At 40.9% G+C, this 26,643-nt stretch overlaps 1 protein-coding gene across 22 annotated transcripts in view; it reads right to left on the bottom strand.

The window, feature by feature from the left end:
- The window catches only part of TTLL5 (tubulin tyrosine ligase like 5), a 268,480-nt gene that overhangs the window by 116,588 nt on the left and 125,249 nt on the right, over window positions 1-26,643 (bottom strand). For all 22 annotated transcript variants that reach the window (XR_014021375.1, XM_081289244.1, XM_081289238.1 and 19 more), the window contains one exon: window positions 1,758-1,912. Coding sequence is in view for 21 of the 22 variants with exons in the window: in XM_081289244.1 (XP_081145370.1) it covers window positions 1,758-1,912 (155 nt within the window). In the remaining variant the exon portion in view is untranslated. The remainder of the gene's footprint in view (window positions 1-1,757; window positions 1,913-26,643) is intronic.

Here is a 26,643-nt window from a genome sequence, read left to right as displayed (position 1 = left end):
GCAAGCAGAGGTCACCTGGGGGCAGTGGAAGATTCCCCAGGGCTATGGGGGACCCGACTGGGACCTCACCACTGGCTGGAGGCAAAGAAAGGGCTGTTGTGGGTACAACTAAGTCAAAAAGGAAGCACCAAGGGATTTCTTGGGGTTGCGTTTTAGCTGCAACGACTCTGATGTAAACCGGATAGTGCGCCACTCCACTGCAGCCCAGGGAGCACTCTGGCTGGGAGAAAGTCACTCCTGGTGCTGCTGTAGGTCCCAGCCCACCTCCACGGATCCCACCATACTGCATCTCACCAATAGCAGGTGCTTCCAAGAAAGCTCTCCACCCAGCCATAATTTTTGTTATCCCCTCATTCTATCTACAAGTATAAAAAGTGCTAAAACTCTTCTTCTCCAAAATGTGGACTTTTGACGTTCTATTTACAGTATGGAAAATGCCTTATAGCCTTGTCAAACAGAATAGTCAAGATTGTAATGAAAGTGTTCTCCATAGGAACAGGCTCTGAGTTTCACAGGAAAATGGAATATTTGGAAACATTTATATAGAAAATAAAGCTCTACGGAATAAACAGAACTTTTTTATAACTTGTATTTCAAGGAATGTGGTTACTCAGAAGATTATAAATCACCAAATAAGAATTCTCTTGTGAAAAGAACTGTATAGAGGAAGTCCCATCTCAAACAGTTGTGCCCCTTGGTCTCCAACTGTGCATGAAAATTCTCAACTGAGATGGCTCTTTGCACATCGACCACAATGACGGTGGCTCTGAGAGCCATCGTCCCAGGGTGAGATGCAATGTGCTTGTGTTTATGCTGCTTCCCAGGCAGAGTTTCTGGTCCCAAATCAGCTCCTTAAGAAGTTAATTCTGATACCAAGTGATATTTGAATAATAATCAAGTATTTCCTCCATGCTCAGGTCTTTGCCCCCCCCGCCCCCCAAGCTCAGAGCAAAGCAGCAAAGAAGAGAGAGAGGCTGGCACAGGGTGAGGACTCACTTGGATACCTGGGGTAGAGCTTTTTTATTTGGAGGGAACAAAATCTCCATGGCCAGAGACATCACTGGTCACACTTCTCTCCAGCTCATTAGACTCAGGGACTGATGCAATTTAATCCACTAAAGGAAGACGCAGTGAGAACTCATTTCTTAGATTTTTTTTTATACAGGAATACTTAAAATATTAGAATGAGACCAGAATTTAATACAGTGATTTTTTTTTAATTCAGAAGTTGTTTGCCTTATAGCCAGAATCTATTTGTATTTCACAAATTGCTACTTCTCTCTACATAACAGACTATTTCCTTCCCACCTCCCAAATGGGATCAAGAACCTGTTTTGAGTTTAATTATATAACCTATATGAAAACATAAAAAACAAATATGTCCTCCAAAGGGAAAAAAAAAAAAAAGAGTTCAAAGTCACTGAAACACAATGGAGATGTGGCTCAGTGACAGAGAGTCTCTGTGTTCAATCCCCAGTATCACAAAAACAAACAGAAAATTCCAGGAGGCAAGGATAAAATGCCAAAATTCAGAACATGAAGATGTTGACTGGAAGTAAGGATTAACTATAGCATCCATCCAGAAGTGATTTTCTTAACTACATCAGAAATTTCCTTTCCATTTGATTTTCTTGAAAGTTGTCTTACAAATAAAATGAGTATCCACTTTACTAGAGCTCAGAGTGGGAAGGGCCTGATTGCTTGGGACACAGCCCCTCCCATGCAACTCAACGCTACCTCCAGGGTCCTTCACGTACCTGCTTCCAGGAGGGCTGGAGTGGTTCTCTGTAGCGTGGGGGTCTGACTGTATGGACCATGTTGGACCAGTAGGACTGAGGACAGGTCGGAGGCTGGGGGGAGTTGAAGCACTGCTTCTGTTTATGACACCACTTGCCAAATTCAGGTTTGTTACCTAGAAATGAAGTGAAGGAAATAACCTGATTAAAAGTGTCATGAAAAATACATCAGAACAATCAAGTCTAAGAGATGCTGACTCATTTGAGCTGAAGCAGTGGCTGTGACAAAGGCACACAGGAGAGGGTGGCTTCTGTGCTCAAAGAACAAAGGCAAGGATAGCGACTGCCCTTGTAAGTGCACATGGGCTTAGTCTGCTCCTACTATGTGCAAGACACTGTTCTGTGCTAGGTGCTGCAAAAAAACTAAGCTAAGTAATAAAAACAACAAGGATGACTGGGCATTTATTTACTCTGGCCCTTGTTTCCTCATCTGAAAGTTGTAAATGCTTAATAGACTTTATTTATAAATAATGATTATTATCATAATAAACAAAGAACTCAGTGATTTATAAAAAATTGAAGTGTCAATAAAAATGGGCATTGACTTCCATAAATAATTTGTGAAAACATAATTTGCATAAGTGATTGGTCAATTAAACATTTTAAAACTAATTTGCATTGCTAAATGTAAATCATACAAAAGAAATGCAAATTAGAAAGATACAGTAAGTTAAAAGTACAATTTTTGTGTGTCACATTGCTAAACAGTAATAAAAAAGACATACACAATAATGACAAAGGGTGAAATCAGGTATTGTGTAATTATAAATTGATAGAATTTTTCTAGGAATCAATTTTGCAATATATTACTAAAGTACAATACATGTATACTTGGATGCCATAATCTAGCTCCTAGGAGTTATAAGAAAAAAAATGCTGATGATTAATGACAGTGAGTGTTACAAAAGCAATCAATATTAGAATTTACTATAAGTCAACTTCTGCGTAAATGAGTACATCACACATATCTCATAAATCAACTCAAGTGTGGTAAAAAGTACTATTATAACCCTCATTTTACACAGAAGAAAACTGAGGTTTAGGATTGCATGAGGCCTGGGAATGGGTGTGAGGAGCAGAATCTGAGCATGGTATGGTCTTTGGAGCTCCAGGCCTGTGTTCTTACTCACCACAGTGAACAGATATGGCAAAGCTTTTAATGTTGAAAAGGAGATCTAAATAGCCAACAATATTGTCAAATAGGTTTTCTCTTTCCATGTAAAAGGGTATTATTTATTCATTAACATTTTTTGAAAAATAATTATACAAGAACATGCTGATAACTCAAAAAAAATTGTGATAGTAAAAACCACAACACAAAACTATATACCATAGGTGCAAACTTCCTTAACCATAAACACACACACAAGGATACACACTTCTAAAAAGACTGGAAATAAAAACTCAGAATACACAGCATTTATCTCGTATTAGTAACTTATTTTCTTTCTCATAATTTACCTATTTTATCCAAATTTTCTATAGTGGGCATTTATTGCTTTTATAATCCAGAACATTCTTACTTATTTTTAAGGTGGTGCTGGGAATCAAACCTAGTGTCTCACACATGCTAGGCAAGTGCTCTCCCACTGAGGCACAACCCCAGCCCGAGAACATTCTTTTTAGTTATTATGACAAATTCATATGTGAGGAGATAAGCTTAAAACCTGGGCAGTGGTAGTGGAATCAGAGAAGAAAGGTTGGTTGTGAAAAGCATTTCAAAGTCAGATTAGTGGAGGATGCTGCAAGGGTTTTGACAGAAACTCAGAGAAGAATGATCTAGATTTAAATTCCAAGCAAAATGTACTCCTATAAAATGTCCTAAGTAATAATTTTGACATTTACAAATGAAAAGAATTCTAGATTTTGTTAATGACCTGAAAATTCTGAAGAAAAGTCATTTTTAGTAACAGCACAGTGCTTCCTTCCTAGTTAGAGAATTTGGTAAGTGAAAGAAGTCCAGGACTGTGTCTTCACACCAAAAACTCAAAATAATTTTCTTGGACAGAAAGCTGTTCTCGGTAGGTCAGGAGCATCTGTGGAGGCTGGGTGTGGGACCCTCTGGCTGCTGCACCCTCCAGAGTAGACCAGGCTTTAGAAGAAGCCTCCTCAGCCAATCCCTTGGCATTCTGACCTGCTTTCTGCAGGTATCAGGTGCAGAAGCAAGGCACAGGGTGACTAAAGGACAAGAAGACAGTCACAAATCACAGTAGTACCTCTTCCCTGGTCCCCAGTTTTCCTTTGAAGTATATCGTCTTTCTTCCTGGACCCTGGAGGCAACAGAGGTCAGGCCCTTAGACAATGAAAAGGCCCCCTGTGGGACTGGCCCCTCTCACTGGCCTGCCCTCTGAACTCACACACCAGGCCTTTTAAATTAGATGTGATCTTGCTGTTTGGAGAAAAACTATCAAGTGAGAAAGGTCTTTATGATAACTAACAGCTGTGCCAAACACTTAACAAAGGAGGCTTAATAATGATTATAGTGGAATATCAACAGAACAGAATGTGCACACTTTAGTATGAATGCTATTGTCTAGTGAACAAAAAGGACAGGCGAGAACAGATTTGGTCATCTCCTATCTTTTAGCAGGGCAACCCCTAATTTAAACATCATTCTTTATTTCCTCACAGTTAACACTTGTCACTCACATGCAGTAGACGTCCTCACATTATCTTGATGTGTGTTTTCTCATTTAATCCTAAGCAATGCCTCTGAAAAAGGTTTACTATTACTCCATTTTATCAAGGAGGAAATGAAACTCGAGAAAGGCTGAACAGCTAGACCAAAGTCACACACTCACTAAGTGGGAAGGCCAAGATCAGAACAGAGAGTGTCTGACTCTGAGTACACGGGATGTACTTTCCCAAATGATACAGTTCAACATTTAGGGCCCTACAGTAGTGGTCAGGCACTCTGATTTTATAATCCACTTACCCTGTTACTCATGGAGGTAGATACCATTACACCCCATTTCACAGAGAAGAAACTAAGGCTCAGAGAGGTTATGGTAAGTAATTGACTCAAAGTCACATAACAGTTCTAGAACGAGTACAAGTTGTTGGCTGTAGGCCAACAATCCTAGTATAATCCTATTTGTCCTAAATTATTGGAGATTTTTTTAAACCCTCTGATATAGACCTCAAAATCCAGAAGCAGTGATTATACAAGGATCAGTAATACCAACTTTTCCTTCTTTCCCTCAAATTCAGTTGTCAACGTTTCCCCTTCATCACAGGACATTAAAAGAAATAAAAGAAAAAATCATCCTCATCAACTAATTTTGTTCCTTAGCAGGTGAAAAGTGGCATGAACATGTAACAAATTTTGGGTTACTGGATTTTTTTTATTCATGTAACAACCATTCCTTATTTCATGGACAATCCAAGAACGTGCAGCTATCTTGCGACTCAGAAGGCTGAGACAGTAAGATTGTAAGTTCAAGACTAGCCTGGGGCAAATTAGCTAGATACTGTCTCAAAAAATTAAAAAGTGCTGGGGATGTAGCTCAGCGCAGCATTCCTGGGTTCAATCCCCAGTACCACACACACGCACACACAAAAGTTAGCAGCTGTTGTAATTTCTTTTTACAAAAAAGTAAAAAACACTACTATTAGTTTAAGAAACAGCAAAAGTGACTGTTTCAAGTCAGCTTTTTTGCTGCTGTGACTAAAGGACCCAAAGAACACAATCGTAGAAAAGGAAGAGTTTATTTAAGAGCTCACAGTTTCAGAGGTTTCAATCCATGGACAGCAGGCTCCATTCCTCGGGGCTCAAGGAGAGACATGGCAGAGGAGCATGGCAGAGGGAAGCAGCTCACATAACCATGAGGAAGCAGAGAGACGTTTCCACTTGCCAGATACAAATGTATACCCCAAAGCCACACCCCACCACTTCAGTTACCACTCAGTTAATCCCACCAGGGATTAATTCACTGATTAGATTAAGGCGAGAGCCAATGATTTCTCCTCCAAACCTTCTTGTGCATTGTCTCACATGTGAGCTTTTCACCACATCAAACTATAGCAGTGACCACTACTTAGGAATGAGAAAACTTTACAGGATTCTTACCTCTTTCTCTCTCTATATAGTATTTACTTATTTATTTATTTTTAAATCTTTTTTTGAAATATTTATTTATTTTTTTAGTTATCGGCAGACACAACATCTTTGTTGGTATGTGGTGCTGAGGATCGAACCCGGGCCGCACGCATGCCAGATGAGCGCGCTACCATTTGAGCCACATCCCCAGCCCTCTATATATTATTTATGCTTAAAAAAAAAATCAGGGCCCCGGGCGCCGCTGGAGCCGAGAGCTGGAGAGACACGGAGCGGGCTGCGGCGCGGCCAGAAGCCGGGAACGCCGGGGGCGGAGAGAGTGGCCGGGGCGGCGCTGGCTGTGGAGGCCGTGGCGGAGCGAGGCGCGGGAGCCCGAGGTTGAGACACACCGGAGGGAACGGAGTGAGCGCCCCGCCATCATCCCGAAATAGCGAGAAGAGGAAGATGGCTGCGGGAAGTGAGTAAGCCGCTCCGTGCTCCGCGCCCCGCGCCGCCGCGTCTGAAAAGATGAGACAAACAGCTGTGACTCAGCATTAATCCATCCGGCTGAAACAACTGATTAGCCCTTCTCATCATACGGAGGTAAATGCCTACCGAGCCTTCATAAGTAGTGGCCACAGGTTCCAAACGGGGCTTGAGAGAGACAGTAAGGACCCACCCGTTGCATTGGTCGCCCGGCAAAGGGAAACGAACTGTCGCCATTTGCAAGAGACACCACTATGGCAGAGAACTGACGTCACCAGACTGCGGCGGAGGAGATAACTTCATTGAAACCTGCTGCTACAGGTGTGTAACCCCCTAGCTTTCCCTCTCCACATATCGGGGAAACCTTAAGGGCCCCTCCCAGTTCTCCCGTGAGTGCTACAGCCAGCCCGAGGGAATCAGAGGTAGTGCGGGACCCGCGGCGCGGGACTACCGCTCCCACCAGGGCTGACTGCTGAGGTCTCTTGCACCAGCTATGGGGGAGTGGCTACCGGAGTGCAAGTAAAATTCACTGAGGATTCTCAGCCCCAAGTTCTACAAACTTAGGGTCTCGGGGAATGGCAAACTGGAAGAGTGAGCCTAGTCGTTCATGAAAACAGGGCTCTCGGGAGCAGCAGACCTGGCGTGTAGCCAGTATTGTGGTGAGAGGGGCCTGGCTAGAGGAAAAGTGGGAAGTGACTAGACACAAGAGGAGGCCCTAGGCACGCAGGATTGGAGACTCGCCCAGTCTGGGAGGAGCTGCTGGACAGTGATTGGTTCCCGTGTATTGACAGGAGAAACTTGACCTGGTGGGCACAGCGCCACCTACTGGAAGAGAAGTTAATCAAACTCTAAGACGGCATTTATTAGTTTTTTTTTTTTTTTTTATTTGGGTTTTTCTTTCATCTTCATTTTTCTATCTCATTGTTTTTTTTCTTTTTTTTCTTTCTTTTTCTTTTTTCTCTTCTAATTTTAATTTCAATTTTTTTTTAATTATTATTATTTTTTTAAATTTTTTTCATTTTAGTTCCTATTTCTTTCTTCTTTTGTCTTTTCATTTTTATTATCCCCCCTTCCTTGAATTCTACCTGCCTACTCTCATTCTCTTTAGTGACTTCTTCCCTTCCCTTCTAATACCTTTCCTCCCAAGCATCAAATAAATTTATAGGAGTAAACAGTAACTCAGCAGTCAAACAGAACAAGAAGCAACATGAGCAGCTTCAAGAAGCAAGGAAGAAAAGGAGTACAAACAATGCAGGACAGCCTAAATATTCAGGAGGACCTAGAGTCATCAGAAAAATGGTCATATAAAGACCTCAAGGAACACCTTAGACAGATGGAATGGAACCTTAAAGAGGATACAAGACAGCAAATTCAAGCAGCGAAAGAACACATTGAGAATGAATTACATAAACAGCTAAAAGAAGAAGTTAAGCATCTCTATCAGGAGATAGAGATTATAAAAAATAATCAAACAATAATTCTAGAAATGAAGGAAACGATAAACCAAATTAAAAACTCAATTGAGAGTATCACTAACAGAGTAGAGCAAGTAGAAGCCAGAACGTCAGATAATGAAGACAAAATATACCATCTTGAAAAGAGTCTAGCCAACACAGAAAGGCTGGTAAAAAATCACGAGAAAAACATCCAAGAGTTATGGGATAACATAAAAAAACCAAACTTACGAGTCATCGGGATAGAAGAAGGTACAGAGATTCAAACCAAGGGAATGAGAAACCTGCTGAATGAAACAATTACAGAAAACTTTCCAGAGATAAAAAAGGAAACAGATATACAAATTGAAGATGCATACAGGACACCGAGCACACAAAATCACAGTAGACCAACACCAAGACACATTGTTATGAAGATATCCAATATACAGAGCAAAGAGAAAATATTAAAAGCTACAAGAGAAAGGAGACAGATTACATTCAGAGGTAAACCAATAAGGTTAACAACGGATTTTTCATCACAGACACTGAAAGCAAGAAGGTCATGGAACAATGCATTTCAAACACTGAAAGACAATGGATGCCAACCAAGAATTCTGTATCCAGCAAAATTAAGCTTCAGGTATGACAACGAAATAAAGATCTTTCATGATAAACAAAAGTTAAAAGAATTTGCAGCCAGAAAACCAGCATTGCAAAGCATTTTGAGCAAAACACTACACGAGGAAGAAATGAAAAACAATAACCAAAACCATCAGTGGGAAGTGCCTCAGTAAAGACAGAGGGCGAGGGGAAAGATAATCACGGAGAAACAAACTAAATTTTTTTTAAAAAAAGGATAAACAAACATGGATGGAAGTTCAAACCATATATCAATAGTAACTCTGAATGTTAATGGCTTAAACTCTCCAATAAAGCGACATAGGCTGGTATCATGGATTAAAAAAACAAATCCAACAATATGCTGCCTCCAGGAGACACATCTGATTGGAAAAGACATACACAGGCTGAAGGTGAAAGGATGGGAAAAAATATACCACGCACACAGTTCTCGTAAGCAAGCAGGGGTGGCCAACCTCATATCGAATAAAATCGACTTCAAGACTAAGTTAATCAAAAGGGATAAAGAAGGTCATTATATACTGTTAAAAGGAACCATTCACCAACAAGACATAACAATTATCAATATTTATGCACCAAATAATGGTGCTGCGACATTCATAAAACAAATTCTCCTCAAGTTCAAGAATCAAATAGACCACAACACAATAATTATGGGTGACTTCAACACACCTCCCTCACCATTGGACAGATCCTCCAAACAAAAGTTGAATAAAGAAACTATAGAACTCAATATCACAATCAATAACCTAGACTTAACTGACATATATAGAATATATCAACCATCATCAAATGGATATACTTTTTTCTCAGCAGCACATGGATCCTTCTCAAAAATAGACCATATTTTATGCCATAGGGCAACCCTCAGTAAATATAAAGGGGTGGAGATAATACCATGCATTTTATCTGACCATAATGGAATGAAACTGGAAATCAATGATAAAAGAAGGAAGGAAAAATCCTACATCACATGGAAAATGAACAATATGTTACTGAATGATCAATGGGTTACAGAAGACATAAAGGAGGAAATCAAAAAATTCTTAGAGATAAACGAAAATACAGACACAACATATCGGAATCTATGGGACACAATGAAAGCAGTTTTAAGAGGAAAATTCATCGCCTGGTGGTCATTCCTCAAAAAAAGAAAAAACCAACAAATAAATGAGCTCACACTTCATCTCAAAGCCCTAGAAAAGGAAGATCAAAACAACAGCAAATGTAGCAGAAGGCTAGAAATAATTAAAATCAGAGCGGAAATCAATGAAATTGAAACAAAAGAAACTATTGAAAAATTAACAAAACTAAAAGTTGGTTCTTCGAAAAAATAAATAAGATCGACAGACCTTTAGCCATGCTAACGAAGAGAAGAAGAGAGAGAACTCAAATTACTAACATACGGGATGAAAAAGGCAATATCACAACAGATGCTACAGAAATACAGAAGACAATTAGAAATTATTTTCAAAACCTATATTCCAACAAAATAGAAGATAGTGAAGACATCGATAAATTTCTTAAGGCATATGATTTGCCCAGACAGAGTCAGGAGGATACACACAATTTGAACAGACCAATATCAATGGATGAAATAGAAGAAGCAATCAAAAGACTACCAACCAAGAAAAGCCCAGGACCGGATGGGTATACAGCGGAGTTTTACAAAACCTTTAAAGAAGAATTAATACCAATACTTTTCAAGTTATTTCAGGAAATAGAAAAAGAGGGAGCTCTTCCAAATTCATTCTATGAGGCCAACATCACCCTGATTCCGAAACCAGACAAAGACACCTCAAAGAAAGAAAACTACAGACCAATATCTCTAATGAACCTAGATGCAAAAATCCTCAATAAAATTCTGGCGAATCGAATACAAAAACACATCAAAAAAATTGTGCACCATGATCAAGTAGGATTCATCCCTGGGATGCAAGGATGGTTCAATATACGGAAATCAATAAATGTTATTCACCACATCAATAGACTTAAAGATAAGAACCATATGATCATCTCGATAGATGCAGAGAAAGCATTTGACAAAGTACAGCATCCCTTTATGTTCAAAACATTAGAAAAACTAGGGATAACAGGAACTTACCTTGACATTGTAAAAGCTATCTATGCTAAGCCTCAGGCTAGCATCATTCTGAATGGACAAAAGTTGAAGGCATTCCCTCTAAAATCCGGAACCAGACAGGGATGCCCTCTATCTCCACTTCTATTCAATATAGTTCTCGAAAAACTGGCCAGAGCAATTAGACAGACGAAAGAAATTAAAGGCATAAAAATTGGAAAAGAAGAACTTAAATTATCACTATTTGCAGATGACATGATTCTATACCTAGCAGACCCAAAAGGGTCTACAAAGAAACTACTAGAACTAATAAATGAATTCAGCAAAGTGGCAGGATATAAAATCAACACGCATAAATCAAAGGCATTCCTGTATATCAGTGACAAACCCTCTGAAATGGAAATGAGGACAACCACTCCATTCACAATATCCTCAAAAATAATAAAATACTTGGGAATCAACCTAACAAAAGAGGTGAAAGATTTATACAATGAAAACTACAGAACCCTAAAGAGAGAAGTAGATGAAGATCTTAGAAGATGGAAAAATATACCCTGTTCATGGATAGGCAGAACTAACATCATCAAAATGGCAATATTACCAAAAGTTCTCTATAGGTTTAATGCAATGCCAATCAAAATCCCAACGGCATTTCTTGTAGAAATTGATAAAGCAATCATGAAATTCATATGGAAAAATAAAAGACCCAGAAGAGCAAAAGCAATTCTAAACAGGAAGTGTGAATCAGGTGGTATAGCGATACCAGATTTCAAACTATATTACAGAGCAATAGTGACAAAAACAGCATGGTACTGGTACCAAAACAGGCGGGTGGACCAATGGTTTAGAATAGAGGATACAGAGACTAATCCACAAAGTTACAACTATCTTATATTTGATAAAGGGGCTAAAAGCATGCAATGGAGGAAGGATAGCGTCTTCAACAAATGGTGTTGGGAAAACTGGAAATCCATATGCAACAAAATGAAACTGAATCCCTTTCTCTCGCCATGCACAAAAGTTAACTCAAAATGGATCAAGGAGCTTGATATCAAACCAGAGACTCTGCGTCTGATAGAAGAAAAAGTTGGCTCCGATCTACAGATTGTGGGGTCAGGCTCCAAATTCCTTAATAGGACACCCATAGCACAAGAGTTAACAACAAGAATCAACAAATGGGACTTAATTAAACTTAAAAGTTTTTTCTCAGCAAGAGAAACAATAAGAGAGGTAAATAGGGAGCCTACATCCTGGGAACAAATCTTTACTCCTCACACTTCAGATAGAGCCCTAATATCCAGAGTATACAAAGAACTCAAAAAATTAGACAATAAGATAACAAATAACCCAATCAACAAATGGGCCAAGGACCTGAACAGACACTTCTCAGAGGAGGATATACAATCAATCAACAAGTACATGAAAAAATGCTCACCATCTCTAGCAGTCAGAGAAATGCAAATCAAAACCACCCTAAGATACCATTTCACTCCAGTAAGATTGGCAGCCACTATGAAGTCAAACAACAAGTGCTGGCGAGGATGTGGAGAAAAGGGTACACTTGTACATTGCTGGTGGGACTGCAAATTGGTGCGGCCAATTTGGAAAGCAGTTTGGAGATTCCTGGGAAAGCTGGGAATGGAACCACCATTTGACCCTGCTATTGCCCTTCTCGGACTATTCCCTGAAGACCTTAAAAGAGCATGCTACAGGGATACTGCCACATCGATGTTCATAGCAGCACAATTCACAATTGCTAGACTGTGGAACCAACCCAGATGCCCCTCAATAGATGAATGGATAAAAAAAATGTGGCATCTATACACAATGGAGTACTATGCAGCAATAAAAAAATGACAAAATCATAGAATTTGCAGGGAAATGGATGGCACTAGAGCATATTATGCTTAGTGAAGCAAGCCAATCCCTAAAAAACAAATACCAAATGTCTTCTTTGATATAATGAGAGCAAATATGAACAGAGCAGGGAGGAAGAGTAGGAAGAAAAGAGTAACATTAATCAGTGACATGAGATGGGAGGGAAAGGGAGAGAAGAGGAAAATTGCATGGAAATAAAGGGAGACCCTCATTGCTATACAAAATTACATATAAGAGGTTGTGAGGGGAATGGGAAAATAAACAAGGAGAGAAATGAATTACAGTAGATGGGGTAGAGAGAGAAGAAGGGAGGGGAGGGGAGGGGGGATAGTAGGGGATAGGAAAGGTAGCAGAATACAACAATTACTAATAGGGCATTATGTAAAATTGTGGATGTGTAACCGACGTGATTCTGCAATCTGCATTTGGGGTAAAATTGGGGGTTCATAACCCACTTCAATCTAATGTATGAAGTATGATATGTCAAGAGCTTTGTAATGTTGTGAACAACCAATAAAAAAAAAAATCAATACAAACCCCTCCTTTCTGTACTAAGTGGTTAACAACCCACCTCTCTACTCTATTCTTAGCCCTATGGTCTGTCTAGAGAAGATACTACCACATACACCAGCTCTCACACCAGCTCTGCCTTCCTTCTGCAATTCAGGGCTGCCTTCAATGTGGCTTCAGAATCATTTTTTTTTTTTTTTTATTGGCGGTAGAATCCATTTTGACATCATTATACAAGCATGAAATATATCTCGTTTCAATTCAGATCCCAGTACCTCTTCTTCCCCTTCCCTCTCCCCACCCCTGGGGTTCCTTCTTTCTGCCATTTACATATATTTTAAAAATTAATTTCTTATGGGTGTGTACATGGTAAGATTCACTGTGGTATATTCATCCTGTCTTACCCAGTGAAGGCCTAAAGTCAAAAGGCAAACTTCCCAACATTGTGTCAAACCTAAAACTCTACAGCATGTTAGGGTTCACACTTGGAGGTTCCTTCTCTAACAGGACAGAGGATGGATAGATAAGGGTGTCTAGGCTGTGTCTGCTTCTCTGTCATCTACATTTCTCCAGGTAATATTATATAAAACCAGCTTTGATCAGATGAAAAGAAAGTGATAGACAGCACTTAGAGGTACTTGATATGCAATAATAATCAAAATTTCATTGCTGCTGGGTGCAGGGGCACATGCCAGCAATCCCAGAGGCTCAGGAGGCTGAGGCAGGAAGATTTCGAGTTCACAGCCAGTCTGAGCAATTAGTGAGGTCCTAAAGCAACTCAGGGAGATGCTGTTTCTAAATAAAATATAAAAAAGGCTGAGGATGTGGCTCAGTGGTTAAGTGCCCCTGGGTTCAATTCTTGATACCCTCCCCCTCCCAAAATTTTCACTGGTATAGGATTTTTTTTTTTTTTAAAGGACAGCCTTATAGCACATAAAAAGACCGCGACACTTGCAAAATCAGTGGCTCATCATTTTTGTTAGTAGTGTTAGGCTATTAACATGGAGGTCATAGCTATGGGATCTGTTGGCTTCTCTGGGCTAATAACTAGAATTTAGCCTATTAAATTTAGGCTGACAAATGAAATTCATACGAACAGTCATAAATTTGTGTCATTGATCATAATAGGGCCTGGAAGACAAAGGACAGCTTAAAAGTCATTTTTATTCAAAAGACCATGCCCAGTTGATAATGGATAGACATCTTTATGTGCAAAGTGCAGCACACACATAAAAGAACCTTATAAATCTGCATTTGGGGCTTTAAGATGTTCTACCATGGTCAATGTTTATGCAACAATGATACTTTTCAGATTCTACTACAATAACAGTAATAATAACAAAATCATATTATCACTAACAATAGCTAAATTTAGCAAACACTTTGTTGCAGGCATTACTCTAAGCCAATTATATGCATACTGAATTAATTTTTAAGAGAGCTAGCCCAGGAAACTGAGATTGAGCTATAAAATAACTTCAAGAACAAACGTGTCAGTCCTCAGGTTCAACTCCTGGTCTTCCTAATGCACGACCTCTCAATCTTGTAGTTCTGACTATTGTATCACACCCACTGCCTGGTACCATTGAGCCTTGCTACTTATAGTTTCAGTCTGTAGACCAGCAGCATCTGCTTTACTGGGAACTTGTTCAAAATGCAGAATCTCAGCCCAGCCTCAGTGAACCACAATCCACACTTAACAAGATCCACAGGTAATTCACTGCCTTGCAAAGCAGTCATTTTCTACTACCCCCTATTACAAGGTGGTAGAAAATAAAAGGAGAAAACAGGAAGGAGGAACCGTTCACTGCTTCCTGTCCTCTATAAACCCCAAGGGATCTTCCAACAAATAGCAGACATGCCTTTGATAGGGTGAGGACCAAGATGTAAAACAACAAAGGGAACCGGGGTGAGAAAATTGTTCCATCAGGAACTATTTCTCAACTTTGTTCAGATGCTTAAACTTTAAAAGGAGTAGTCATTAAATATGTCTAGAATGCAAAAGTGGATAAACAGTTTTAGAACAAACTTCAGAAAATTCTAAGACTGCTTATTATGCTGCCATGAGAAATGGTGACTATTAAAAAAATAAATAAAAGATATTTAAGCCTAAAAACAATGTGCTCGTTTCCCTAAGCCTCCACCCGAGCCTTCCCTGGGCTGGTGTGCTGCATGAATGACTGCCCGTGGGAATGCTGGCCACCAGGGCCTACCTCCTCCTAAGCCTCGGGCCTGCTTGACATGTGTCTCTTCCTGGCTCTCCTCCTCTTGCTCTGCTCCCACTCTCCTGGAGCAGCTTATCCAGATGTTCCACTCCCCTTCCCTACCTCATGTCCATTGCCACGGTGACCTCACTGCATTTTTTCTTTTAGTACCAGAACACTGTTTATTTTAGAGGCAGCCTTCTGAATAAGGCAGGTGAGCAAATATCTAAATGTGTGGGGTAGGGACACATTGCATGCATTCCATCTAGACAGGTGTTTAAATTATAGCAGGAATAAATACAGGTGATGGATTGAAAGGGGGTAGGAGAAACAGAGAAGGAGGCCAATTTCCGGTACCTGGCCCGCCCAAGTGTTACTGCTTGTTACTGCTGTTTGCTAAAAGTAGCACTGCTGCCAGCGTTATAATTAAAATATCATGGCAATGCCCCTGATGGATTCCCAGAATACACCCTCATCCACCAGATGGATAACCTTTGATATTCAAAGAAGGGCCAGGGACAGGCCCAACTAGATCACCCTCACTGAAGTTTCATGCTCTACAAATGCTGCAGTCCCAAATGCTCAAAAGAAGCTCAAATGCAAAGATAATTAAATAAAGAATTACTATATTGCCTACCATAGGCAAGGCCTTCAGTGAAGTCCTAAGGTGTATACAGATAAAAATGTGGCCTCTGCCCTCAAGCCATGTAGAAATTTATAATCTAGTAGGCGGTACAAACCCTAAGACAAAAAGCAATATTTAACATTTCCAGAAAGTAGCAGTGCTGAGGAAATGAAAGAAGGCCTTTTCACTAGGCCTAAAAGGATAGGGAGAAGGAAAGGAGGAATTCAGAGACAGACAAGCAGGAAGGTTGAGAAAGGGAAGGCTAATTTGGTGAAAAAAGGATGACTGAGAGAAACACCTTGAAACATCCTTGAAAGCCAAACTATTGGTTCTACCCTGGATCTAGTAGATGAGAGTAAGCTCCTCAAAGGTTCTCACAGAACAGGGCCAGACAGGAACTGTGGTCAAGGTAGGGAGCACCAGTGCTGTTAGCTGGGATGAGCTGGAAGAGGCTGAGGTCAGCTGAGTCACAACAGCCAGGTGAGTGAAGACAAGGCTGAGACACAGGGCAGCTCTTGCTGATCTCCTCTCCCGTCCCGACCAAGCTAAGGGAGAGAGCTGAGCCCCAGAACTGCAGATCCGCGTCTGTAATCTGATGGTAAAAACTCTTGAGTTCACACATTCACGGTTTTCTTTTCAGATCTGCCCTCTTTTGGATTATATTTTCGCATGTAGCTGGTAAGGCAATATGGGGCTGCCTGCTTTTCAAAAAGTGAAGGTCAAAATGTGAGCATCTGATGCCAGTTTTGGTGTAGGGGCAAATGGGAAAATGTGTTTTTCCTTAGATTGATCTTCGCTTGCCTTTCTTTAACAGTAAGATGGTTTAAGAATCAAGATTAAAGGATGAGTGGTGGGGGCAGTGGCAGGAGGACAATCAGATGTGGCTTTAGGCCTGATGGGAAAGGAAGATGTCAGATCATAAACTTTGTAGCCCAAGTCACCAAAGCTAGTGATGATACTGGAGTATGGAGCCAAAAACCTTATAGTAATTTACAGAAAGCCCCCCCCCCACCCCTTCCGCCCAGAAGATTCTCTGTGGGCATCTCCTCTTAAACCTCAAGGTAGTGATTCTGGATTCTAGCCACAGTTCTCTCTGGATCAGTGTTTAACAGCTATGTGTCTAATAACTTTCAAGCTCCACCAAGGAAAAACAAATCCAAAAAAGTGATATTTTGAGGTGGTGAGGTTTTTAGTAGAGGCTGAAAAAATAACATAGGTTAATGAAAAAAACAACGTGTCCAATATGAGGCCTCAAGTCCTCCAGCAGGGAGCCTGAGCCGCCCCTGCCTCTGTGTGTGCACGCTCCATCTTTCGTGCTGTCAGTTCCTTAAGGACAGACACTCCACACCCATCAGACAACTGTTCCACACTTCTCTTGGTATGGCCTGCCTACAAATGTAGAGGCAAAAATCCTCCTCTGACCAGTACTCTGCAGTTAACACAGTACCAAGGTTTAGCATTGCTGCTTGGGAAAAACACAAGAGACAAACATATAAATAGCTGCGCCAGGAGACGCGGAGGTTAGCCCCCACCTAGAAACAGAAAAAGCAGAAGCTTCCAGCCCTCATATTACACTTTTACATATCCTAATGTCAAATTTATTCCTCATAAAGGATCTCCCTCCACTGGGAACAACATCATCCATTAAATTTCTTCAACAGCACAGTGATAAGGCTGAAGATGGTGTGTGCGCTGACATTTTTTTTTTAAATCAATAAAAAATAACATTGTATAAGGGAAAAAAAGATGGTGTGTGCCATGTTCTGTATTATAATTGCCAATTCATTTATTTTTTTTTTAAATCTCACCTCACAAACCATAAGATGCTTTATGATTGGGGACTGTAACTTATTCACTGTGTCTATCTCAAGAACTTGGCCCAGTAGGCACAAATTTACTTACATTCCTTTAGTATCCACATGGGATTGGTTATAGGACCCCAGATATCAAAATCTGAGTATGCTCAAGTCCCTTATATAAAAATGATGAATGTTGGGGTGACCACTCAGTGCTATAGCCCTTGCCTACAGGCCTTGTGTGTGTGAGGCCCTGAGTTAAATCCCCAGAGCCGGGGGGGGGGGGGAGGAGAGGTGAAATATCTATGTATAATTTGTGCACAATCTCCTGTATACTTTAAATTATCTTTAGATCCTATAATACCTTATACAATGTCAATGCCATGAACATAGTTGTTATGCTGTATTATTTAAGGAATAATGACAAGAAAAAATGTGTGTACATGTTCAGTACAGATTAGTTTTTTTCCAAATATTTTCGAACTATAGTTGGTTGAAACCAAGAATGCAGAACCCACAGATACAGAGGGCTAAATGAGTGGGTCTTGCCCCAAGATATTCCAGCAAAGCATCTTGGCAAGGACCCTTCTACTCCCAAACACACACCCTTTCTGCAGTTAGCTCACAGTTTCACAGTGAGCAGAAAAGTGGTTAATGTCACTGGAAGGCTAGCAAGGAAATTAGAGGTTCCAAATTACCTCTTTCTGCACAGACCACAAAGGAGACACAGCTTTGAAATTAAAGGAAATAAAATAATCAGTGACTAGAGTGAGGGGTAAGTGTTGCTCTTGCTAGTGTCTGGCATAATTTTAGAGATGATTTCTGCCTGGTCTTAAAGTCCTGGGCAAGGTTCTCGAATGAGTGAAATAATAGCTTTGACATACAGATTTTGTCCCATGTCTGTACAATATGTATACTATATCTGTGTCTTCATGGCCCTGAAACTGCAACGGCCTAGCAAACCATTGTGATTCACTCAAATGAAGTTCAAATTTCATTCATCTTATTTATCAAAATGGAAATGAAAATTCAATGTCAAAGATTTAGTTAATGGCTTAACATAAGGACATTCGATGACATGGTGTTTCCAGTGCAGCTTTTAACCTTCTTGTAGCTCAATTTCCTCATCAAAACATGGTCCATAAAATCTTAAGATATCTTTCTCTTTTTGGGGGAGGGGGGACAGGAACACAAGGGTGCTCTACCACTGAGCTATACAGAGCTTTACTAAGTTGCTGAGGCTGGCCCTGAACTTGGAATACTCCTGATTCAGCCTCCCAAGTACCTAGAATTATAAGCTTACATAGAAAAATTTTAGATTTCTTGTCCAAGGAGATCTAAAGATGTGTTTTACAAGATTATTTCACGAATTAAAGCAGATATTTTTCAGACACCAACTCTGGTCTTGGCATCCTTTCAAGTAGTAAGGAAGAACAATAAAAATAATCCTCGTCTTCATGGAGATTACAGCCTAATAGGGACACCACTGAAATATATAAAAATGTGTGAGGCAAAGATGATTACAGATTGGGTCCAGACTAATTTGTTGCTATTTATGGCCATATATTACCTAAAAGATTCTGGGGGTTCTAAACTTGGGGGTCCAAGTGTCCATGGGGCACCAAGAGGGAACCTGGGTATGTGGGGGGAGGGGGTGTCAATAAACTCTTTCAAACTGAATACAAATTTCTAAGTTTGCACATTTTTTTCAGGAGGAAGAATGCAGCTTTAATTAGATTCTTAAAGGGAATACTTGGACTAATATAAATTTGTCTGATTCTATATTCACATTATTTTCAGAAGCATGTCAGTATCATTTGCGAATAATGTTCTCTGCAGTGTTTATATAAAGGCTCAGCAGAACATGACTGGATCAACTGAATATGCTGTGAAAGCTTTCGTTCCACCAGTCAGTGACCAAGAAAGGGGAAATGCAGTGGCTGCTTTCCTGACTTGTTTCAGTGTGTGTCCCCAGAGCAAAGGGGAAGCCCTTGAATGGGAAACACCGCTCTCTATTCACTCCTTTTCAAGGAAATGGAAAACTCAAAGTTCCATGTTGGCCCTTAGTGTAAGATTTCCATCACTGGAGAATATACTTAATCAATGATATGAGAAGAACCATCCTTAAACAGTTACACTTTAAATACTCCTGCAAGGGCACTTCAAGAGCATTTATGAAGTCACTAGCCACAACAACCAATAAACATGTTTTAAGGCAGTTTCAATTCCTTTTTGAATTCCTGTGTGCTAATAAAATGAACATCAAATTTACACTCCCATAACCATGAGATAAGGGTTACGATATTAATTGTATTTTAAAAGGGGTTAGGAAAAGCAGGGAATCTCCAGCACCACCAACATACTAGCACCAAACTCACAGCATAGCTTCCCTCTCCACTTCATCACTTACAGAATACACATACACATAAACACGTTTAGTGCTCCAAAATCCAGTAAGAGTTCCAGATTAAGATTTTTCCAAAGACTTTCCTGGGATGGGAACCTGATAAAATGGTCAAGTCTCTTTCAGATTTTGTGAGTTGATGTGGGCTGCTGCCTCTAGGATAAGTAGATCCACATTTATTGCTTCTCTGGTGATTAACAAAGGTGAATTTTTGCCTGCTCAAAAGAATTAGTTGACTATCCCATTAAATAATCTGATAAGGAATGATAAGAAGTTCACACAAATACACAACTGATAATCTAGGCAGAGCCCCACATTTCTCAACCTGCTTCAGGGTGGGCAGTCATGAAAACCGAGAGGAAGTTCCATTCCCAGTCTCTGTACAGGCTCAAGCACTGGAGTGGCCACAATTCTGCAGCTATGTCACAGGAAGCAGCAGGCTGACAGCATTACACTCAGTCGTTTTAGTCTAATGAGAGGTTTGACTCTTGACTCAAAAAGAGAAAAAGGCAGGAAAACACTGAAGTAAAAGACATGCTGTCAGACAGACCTGACTTTGAGTCTTGTATAGTCTCATGCCATTTGTCTGACCTTAGGAGAGTCACTATTGCTGCCAGCTTCTATTTCTTCATCTTCATAAGTTGAGAAAGAAAAAAAAAAGTACTTTTCTCATGGGGCTAAAGAGATAATGCAGGGAAAGTCCCAAGTTCACGACTAATACAAAGTAGGTGTCTGATTAATATCAGCTGCATTAGCACGAAGGGCAGGGGTGGTATTATCAATGGAAAAAAAAAAAAAAAGGAAAGCAATAGTTTTAAAAGACAATGTAAAAGTTGATAAAAAGCAGAAGAGAAATTCTTTTCCATTTAGCAAACATGCAATGAATGTCTACCAGGTGAAGGCAAGGTGTTAGGTTAGAAAGAACTGCCACCATGTGGTTTAAAGCCAAACAAGAAAGAAGAGATTCAAAACCACTAACAGACCTGTTACAGAGAGTGACCAACAAAGGTGTGTCATTCTTAAAGAAAAGGGGGACAATAAAACATCATATCCTTGAATAACCTTTTCCATTCCTAAAAATCTAGCCAAGTTAAGGGAACAATGAAAGTGGGTCTGGGTCTGAACGTCCAGATATATAGTGTCTTGAACATAGCTTTCTCGGGCATATGCTGGGAATCAGAGCGACTCAGTGTGATCTGTAGAAAGCTACTTTCTTACATCTCTGTCAGGACAGTTTGTCCTTGGAATACCGGTGGTACAAGCAAACTAAGCAAGCTAATGCTGATGATGTCAGTGCTTCTAAAGCCTAACATAAAATCACCTCTTTCAGTGGGGATTGGTGCAGAACTGAGGTAGATAGGACATACCACTTATCTAGTCAGAAAAAAAATGCTGTGCAGGAGAGGAGATTTTACCTGGCAAAACACTATGAGGGATGGAGGTGCTATCTGTAAGCAGTTCTCAATGAAGCCTTATGCCTTATATCCTGTCTCCAGATATTTTCTGTGTTTTTTGGGCAACCTATCTCTCTGCTCTGACACAAAGGCTATGGATTAACACAGGGCTAAAGGAGCACACAGAATAGAAAGATGACTTCAGGCTGGGACATTAAGGGGTTCTTTTTTTTTTTTTTTGGTACCAGGGATTAAACTCAGGGACACTCGACAATTGAACCACACCCCCAGCCCTATTTTGTATTTTATTTAGAGACAGGGTCTCACTGAGTTGCTTAGCACCTCGCTTTTGCAGAGGTTGGCTATGAACCTTCGATCCTCCTGCCTCAGCCTCCTGAGCCGCTGGGATTACAGGTGTGCGCCACCAGGCCCAGCTAGGGAGTTCTTCATTTAATTATTCAAAAATATCAGAGCTCACAGATATAGAGAGCCAACTGTGCTACCCACTAGTCACATTGTGAGGTAATAAAGGGCACTGCCCTCAAGGAGTTCACTATCAGCCATACTGATACACACAGTGTGATGGAGAAACGGCACGCATGTGAGTGCAGGGCCTCTATGCTGAGCCTGGGTGGAAGTGAACATCAGACGTGGTGACTGGGAAACATTTTTCATGAGAAGATGTGTGAACTAAGGCAGGGAAACTAACAGAAAGTCTAGCTGAGCCACACAGAAACCTGTGTGATAGGAGAGAGACAGGCAGCAGAAGCAGCCTGGAGCCAGATTCTAAATAAAGGCTTAGAATAACATTTAATAGCTTGGGCTTCACATCATAGACAACAGGAAGCCCCCTTGAGATTCTGGAGCAGAGGATTACCATGATCAGACTGGTGATTTACAAAGAGTCCTTCAGAGTAAAGACGAGGGTGAACAGGAGGAGATTGGCCCAGAGACCATTTAGGAGGTAATTGTAGCTGTCCATTTGAGAGATAATGAAGGCCTTTAACAGGGCAGTGAATGTAAAAGTGAAACAGAGAAGATATACAGCAGAGATACTGTAAAGAAAATGTACAAGTCTTGGCAACCGCTTGGACAGAGAGAATGAGGAAACAAAGAGGCACTGATAATCCCATCTCCAAACCCATGTCCCGAGAATTGCAATGCCTCTAACACAGAGAAGAAACAACGGAGGACAGCTAACAGGCTTGAGATATGTCTAAAAGTATATTCAAAACAAAATACATCAAATATTTTGGATGCTGGCAATACAAGTTAGGTGGAAATGTCTAGTAGGCAGCTGGAAATTTGGACCTGGCACTCAGCAAAAAGTTCAAACTAAAAGATGCATATTTGGGAGAAATCTACTGAAAGGTACCAAATGAAGCCACAGGAAGAGAAACTTTACCCCAGGAGAAACTAAAGAGAGAAAAAATAAAAAAAAAAAAAGTATTAGAATTACAGCCTGAAATCCACAGCTCTGCTGGAGGACAGTCACAGAGAGTAAGGGGACAGTCACAAACAGCAAGGGAACACAGAGCCCAACAATCACCTCATCTTCTCTGTACATTTAGGTCTACATGCCAGTGGCTTTTAAAACAATGTTGAAAATGGAACCTAGTTTCCAGGGGGAAGAACTTTGATAAAGGAATAAGTTCTCAGAGAAACTGTGGAAGGGTAGAGAAACTCAGAGAACACTTCAGGAAGGAGGTGGTCAATAATAGAGCCATGTGATAAAGGAAGATGAGGACTAAAACCAGGTGACTGAAGTTGGCAATTCCAACAATTCTCACAATCTCTGAGAGAGCTGGACCAATGTTAAGGAATAAAGTCAGTCTGCACAAGTAAGTGGGGGAGGGGGCAGGGGGGTTGGAGCCAGAGGGAAACTGAGGACAGACAGCAAGTCATGTTATTTTAGGGAAGACAAGAGTTAGAAGAGTTAAAAAAGCAAAAGAAAGGTTATTTTTCAGGTAACAGGTCATGGAGTAAGCCAAGGAACTAAGGGAAATAGGAGATTAAAGTCTCAAGAGGCATAAAAGAGCAAGGGAACGAGACAGGACCCATTGGAGCTGGGTCCCAGGTAGAGAGGCACAGCCTCCAGGAGGGAGAATTGCTCTTGGTACTAAAATTAGCCCCCCCACCCCACACTTTTTTTTTTAAACAGATGAAGAAATCAAGGCCAAGGGAGGCTAAGTGTCTTGTTTAAGATCTCACCAACTCAAAAGCTTCTGCTTTTTCTTTGTACCCTTTTTTCTTTCTAGAAATGGGAACAGGTAATGCATATGGTCTGAAAGAGCTCAATTTTCTCTACCAAGAAAGAAAACAAACAAAAGAGAACTAATGGTAGTAAAAGAACAACAAAACCAGAGCACAAATGTGTAGTGTTCATACATATCCAGATACGCCAAGGAGGCCTTAGGCCAGTTTTGGTGGCCAGTGGCTGACACTTATTATACACTGGGCACCATTTCTAAGAGTTAGCTCTGTCTCTCCCAATTTCACCTCTGAATTGCAATTTCGAAACTGAGATTCTCACTTTGGACCCTTATAATGGTAGTTGCTGACACAGAAGAGATGATGGAGAGCTCCTCTGTGAACGACAGTGAACCAGTGAGCGCGTGAACCAAACGTTCCGAACCTCGGATACAGCCTGCTCGAAGACTAGGCAGGAAAGTATCCCAGAAAGAGCAAAGAACTGAAAGGAAACCAAATGGTTTTTTGTTCCCTTCTCCATCTAAATGAAAAATGTGAAGAGCAAAGAGTGTCTCCTCCCTCCTTGTATCTGTCAGCACATTTCCAGGAGGCCTGGCCACGTCGCGCGCGGCTGGCTGGGGAGCAGAGACTGACACAGCACACGGGTGCGCAGTGGGCCTGCCTGGGTGGTCTGCTGCTATCCCTTTGATTAAACTCCAGGCTGGGAGAGCTGGAGCTGCTCCTAATGATAGCTGGGTCCTGAAATCTCACACTCGCCAGCACAGACAGGGCCAGGGCTCCCTCGGACGCCCTGCCTCCCACTCCTCACCGCAAGGCTGGGCTAATTCGCCACATTCTTCTGCGCTCTAGCAGCGTGAACCACAAGGGGCCATGTCTGCTGGAGCTCTGAGAGCTGCACTCTCTTGCCGCATGGAGTGAGATAGAGATAGGGAGACCTCACACCGAAGCCACGCTCCAGCACCCTACGGGCCCCTACATGGCCCCCACAGGCACAGATGCTTCAAGAAAACACTGCTCTCAGGAATAAACACACAGGTTGCCAAAAGATCCCATCCCACAAGATAGCCAGCCTCTCACATGTCAAGGGAAAAGATTAAATCTGAATTGCTCTCTGCTCAGATTTCTTAAGACATCTATTGAATAATAATATGTTGGGAACATATACCTCGTCATATTTCAAATGTATGTATGCTTGCATGAACACTTCTTAAGTAGCCACTGCTCATGTGGCAGGGAAAGTTTGATATTCTTTTGTATTCTAGGCTTTATTAACAATTTTTAGGGTTGTCAGAGTACTCTTTGCCTGTGGTCTCCAGCTTCACCAGAGCACAGGGAGGGAAAAAAGGTAACACTGCCTCATTCCCAGCCCACCCCCTCCCAAGTACCTTGAACGATCCAGCTAAAGGGCAAGCAGCTGTCTCTTGGTGGTTCCCGCATCATCAAAGAGAAGAAGGCCAAGCTCCTTCACGGGGGCCTCTGAAGCGCCCCGAGTCAGCCCTTGCCTTTTGGGCACTTCAATCCCGCTACCCCTGCTGAGTCCCCAGTCTCCTCGACATCACTAAACACAGGCATGCTGGTTTTATTCTGGAAACTGCTCCTTCTCTTCTTCTGCTACCTACTTGCTTACCTTTTAAGGTTCAGCTGAAGTATTACAAAGGCTACCTGGCCTTCTTCCCACTCCCACACAAGCTGGGTCAGGAATCCCTCTTGGTGGCTTTGTTGTTGTCTGGGAGCCCCTGTCACGCACGTTCATCTGCTTCCGTGGCTGCACCCTAATGGCACTGAGTTATCCCACACCGAGGACCATCCTTATGGCTTAGTCCAAAGGTTGAACACTCTTAAGAGCTAAGTTAAAATGCTTCTTAATAAATAAATGAAACATGAGGAATAAAGTTTTATGGGAAATGCCACTAAATGCTTTAAAAGAATAAGAAGTTGAAATTACAAGCAAAATAAAGTAGTTTTGTAAAAATATCCAATGATTTCAATTTCTATACACATCTCCCAAAACAGAACAAATAATTTAAAATCAGCTTTCCTTAGCTAGGAGGGGAAGATCATAACTCCTTGCCTAGAAAATCAATTGAAGGGCCGAGTTCAGGGACTATAACTAAAGCAATGCTCAGAGAAAAATTCATAGCTTTCAATATGTAAGCACCCAATTCAAGAAATAGGGGAGAAATAATAAAGAAATAAAGCACAAAGAATAAATTAAACCAAAGAATAAAATAAAGAAATAAGGAAAGCAGAAATAAAGAATTAGTAAAGATAAAACAAGAAAAAATTAATTGGAATAGAATGAATAAAAATATCCAGAATTAGTTTTGTGAAAAAAGGAGAGGGGGTAAAGGGTAGCCATTAAACCTATCAGAAAAATGAAAAAAAGAAAAGAAAGCACAGACACAAAGTGGGAATTGAAAATAAGGAAAAGAAGAGGTAAAAGGAAATCAAAAGACTTTGAAGTGATTTCTGGAGACCGTTCTCAGATGGCAAGTGCAGAGAGGCCAGAGCTCCGAGCCTTCTGTTTGGAGCCAGGAAAGGTGTCACTCACCTCCATGAGCAAGAGACTAAGGAAACTTTCTTTGAAACACAGACAAAGGGAAAGGAACAAAGTATACCAGAGCCTTATCACACTACTGTTATGGGTTCTTAACTACTTACCAGAAAAGGAACAATAACAGACAGAATTTCCCAAATTCCAAATTAAGAAATTGCTTTCTCTAAAGAAAAGGGACCAAATAACATACAATTGAGCTTTTCAATAACAAAGTTCATCTCATCCAACAACTTCCTCCTTTCAAAACAAATGAGAAACCATTTATTGCCGAAACCCTTTATGGTTTAAATAACAAAGTTTCCCAAGCATATGGCATTTAGACTTCAAGAAGTTTTTACACACTACCCTCAAGACCCTGTGGTGTTTTCCCCACATCAACAAATGAAGATCCTGCGGTTGACAGAAGCTGAGTGAACTGCCCAACGTCACACAGCAAGTCAACGGCAGAACCCAAGTCTGCAGACAGCTAATCCAACTCTCTTTCAAACTGTCCACCGTGCTTATTACACACTGCAGCACCTCTCCGCCTGCACCAAGCACTAGTCACCCTATTACCAAGACTCAGAAAGTTAAGACTGACATCTAATGGCA

This window comes from Spermophilus citellus, assembly GCF_964194105.1.
Source record: "Spermophilus citellus genome assembly, chromosome: 4".
Classification (NCBI taxonomy): Eukaryota; Metazoa; Chordata; class Mammalia; order Rodentia; family Sciuridae; genus Spermophilus; species Spermophilus citellus.
The sequence above is the reverse complement of the archived record's forward strand: the minus strand, read 5'-3'. Positions and strand labels throughout refer to the sequence as shown.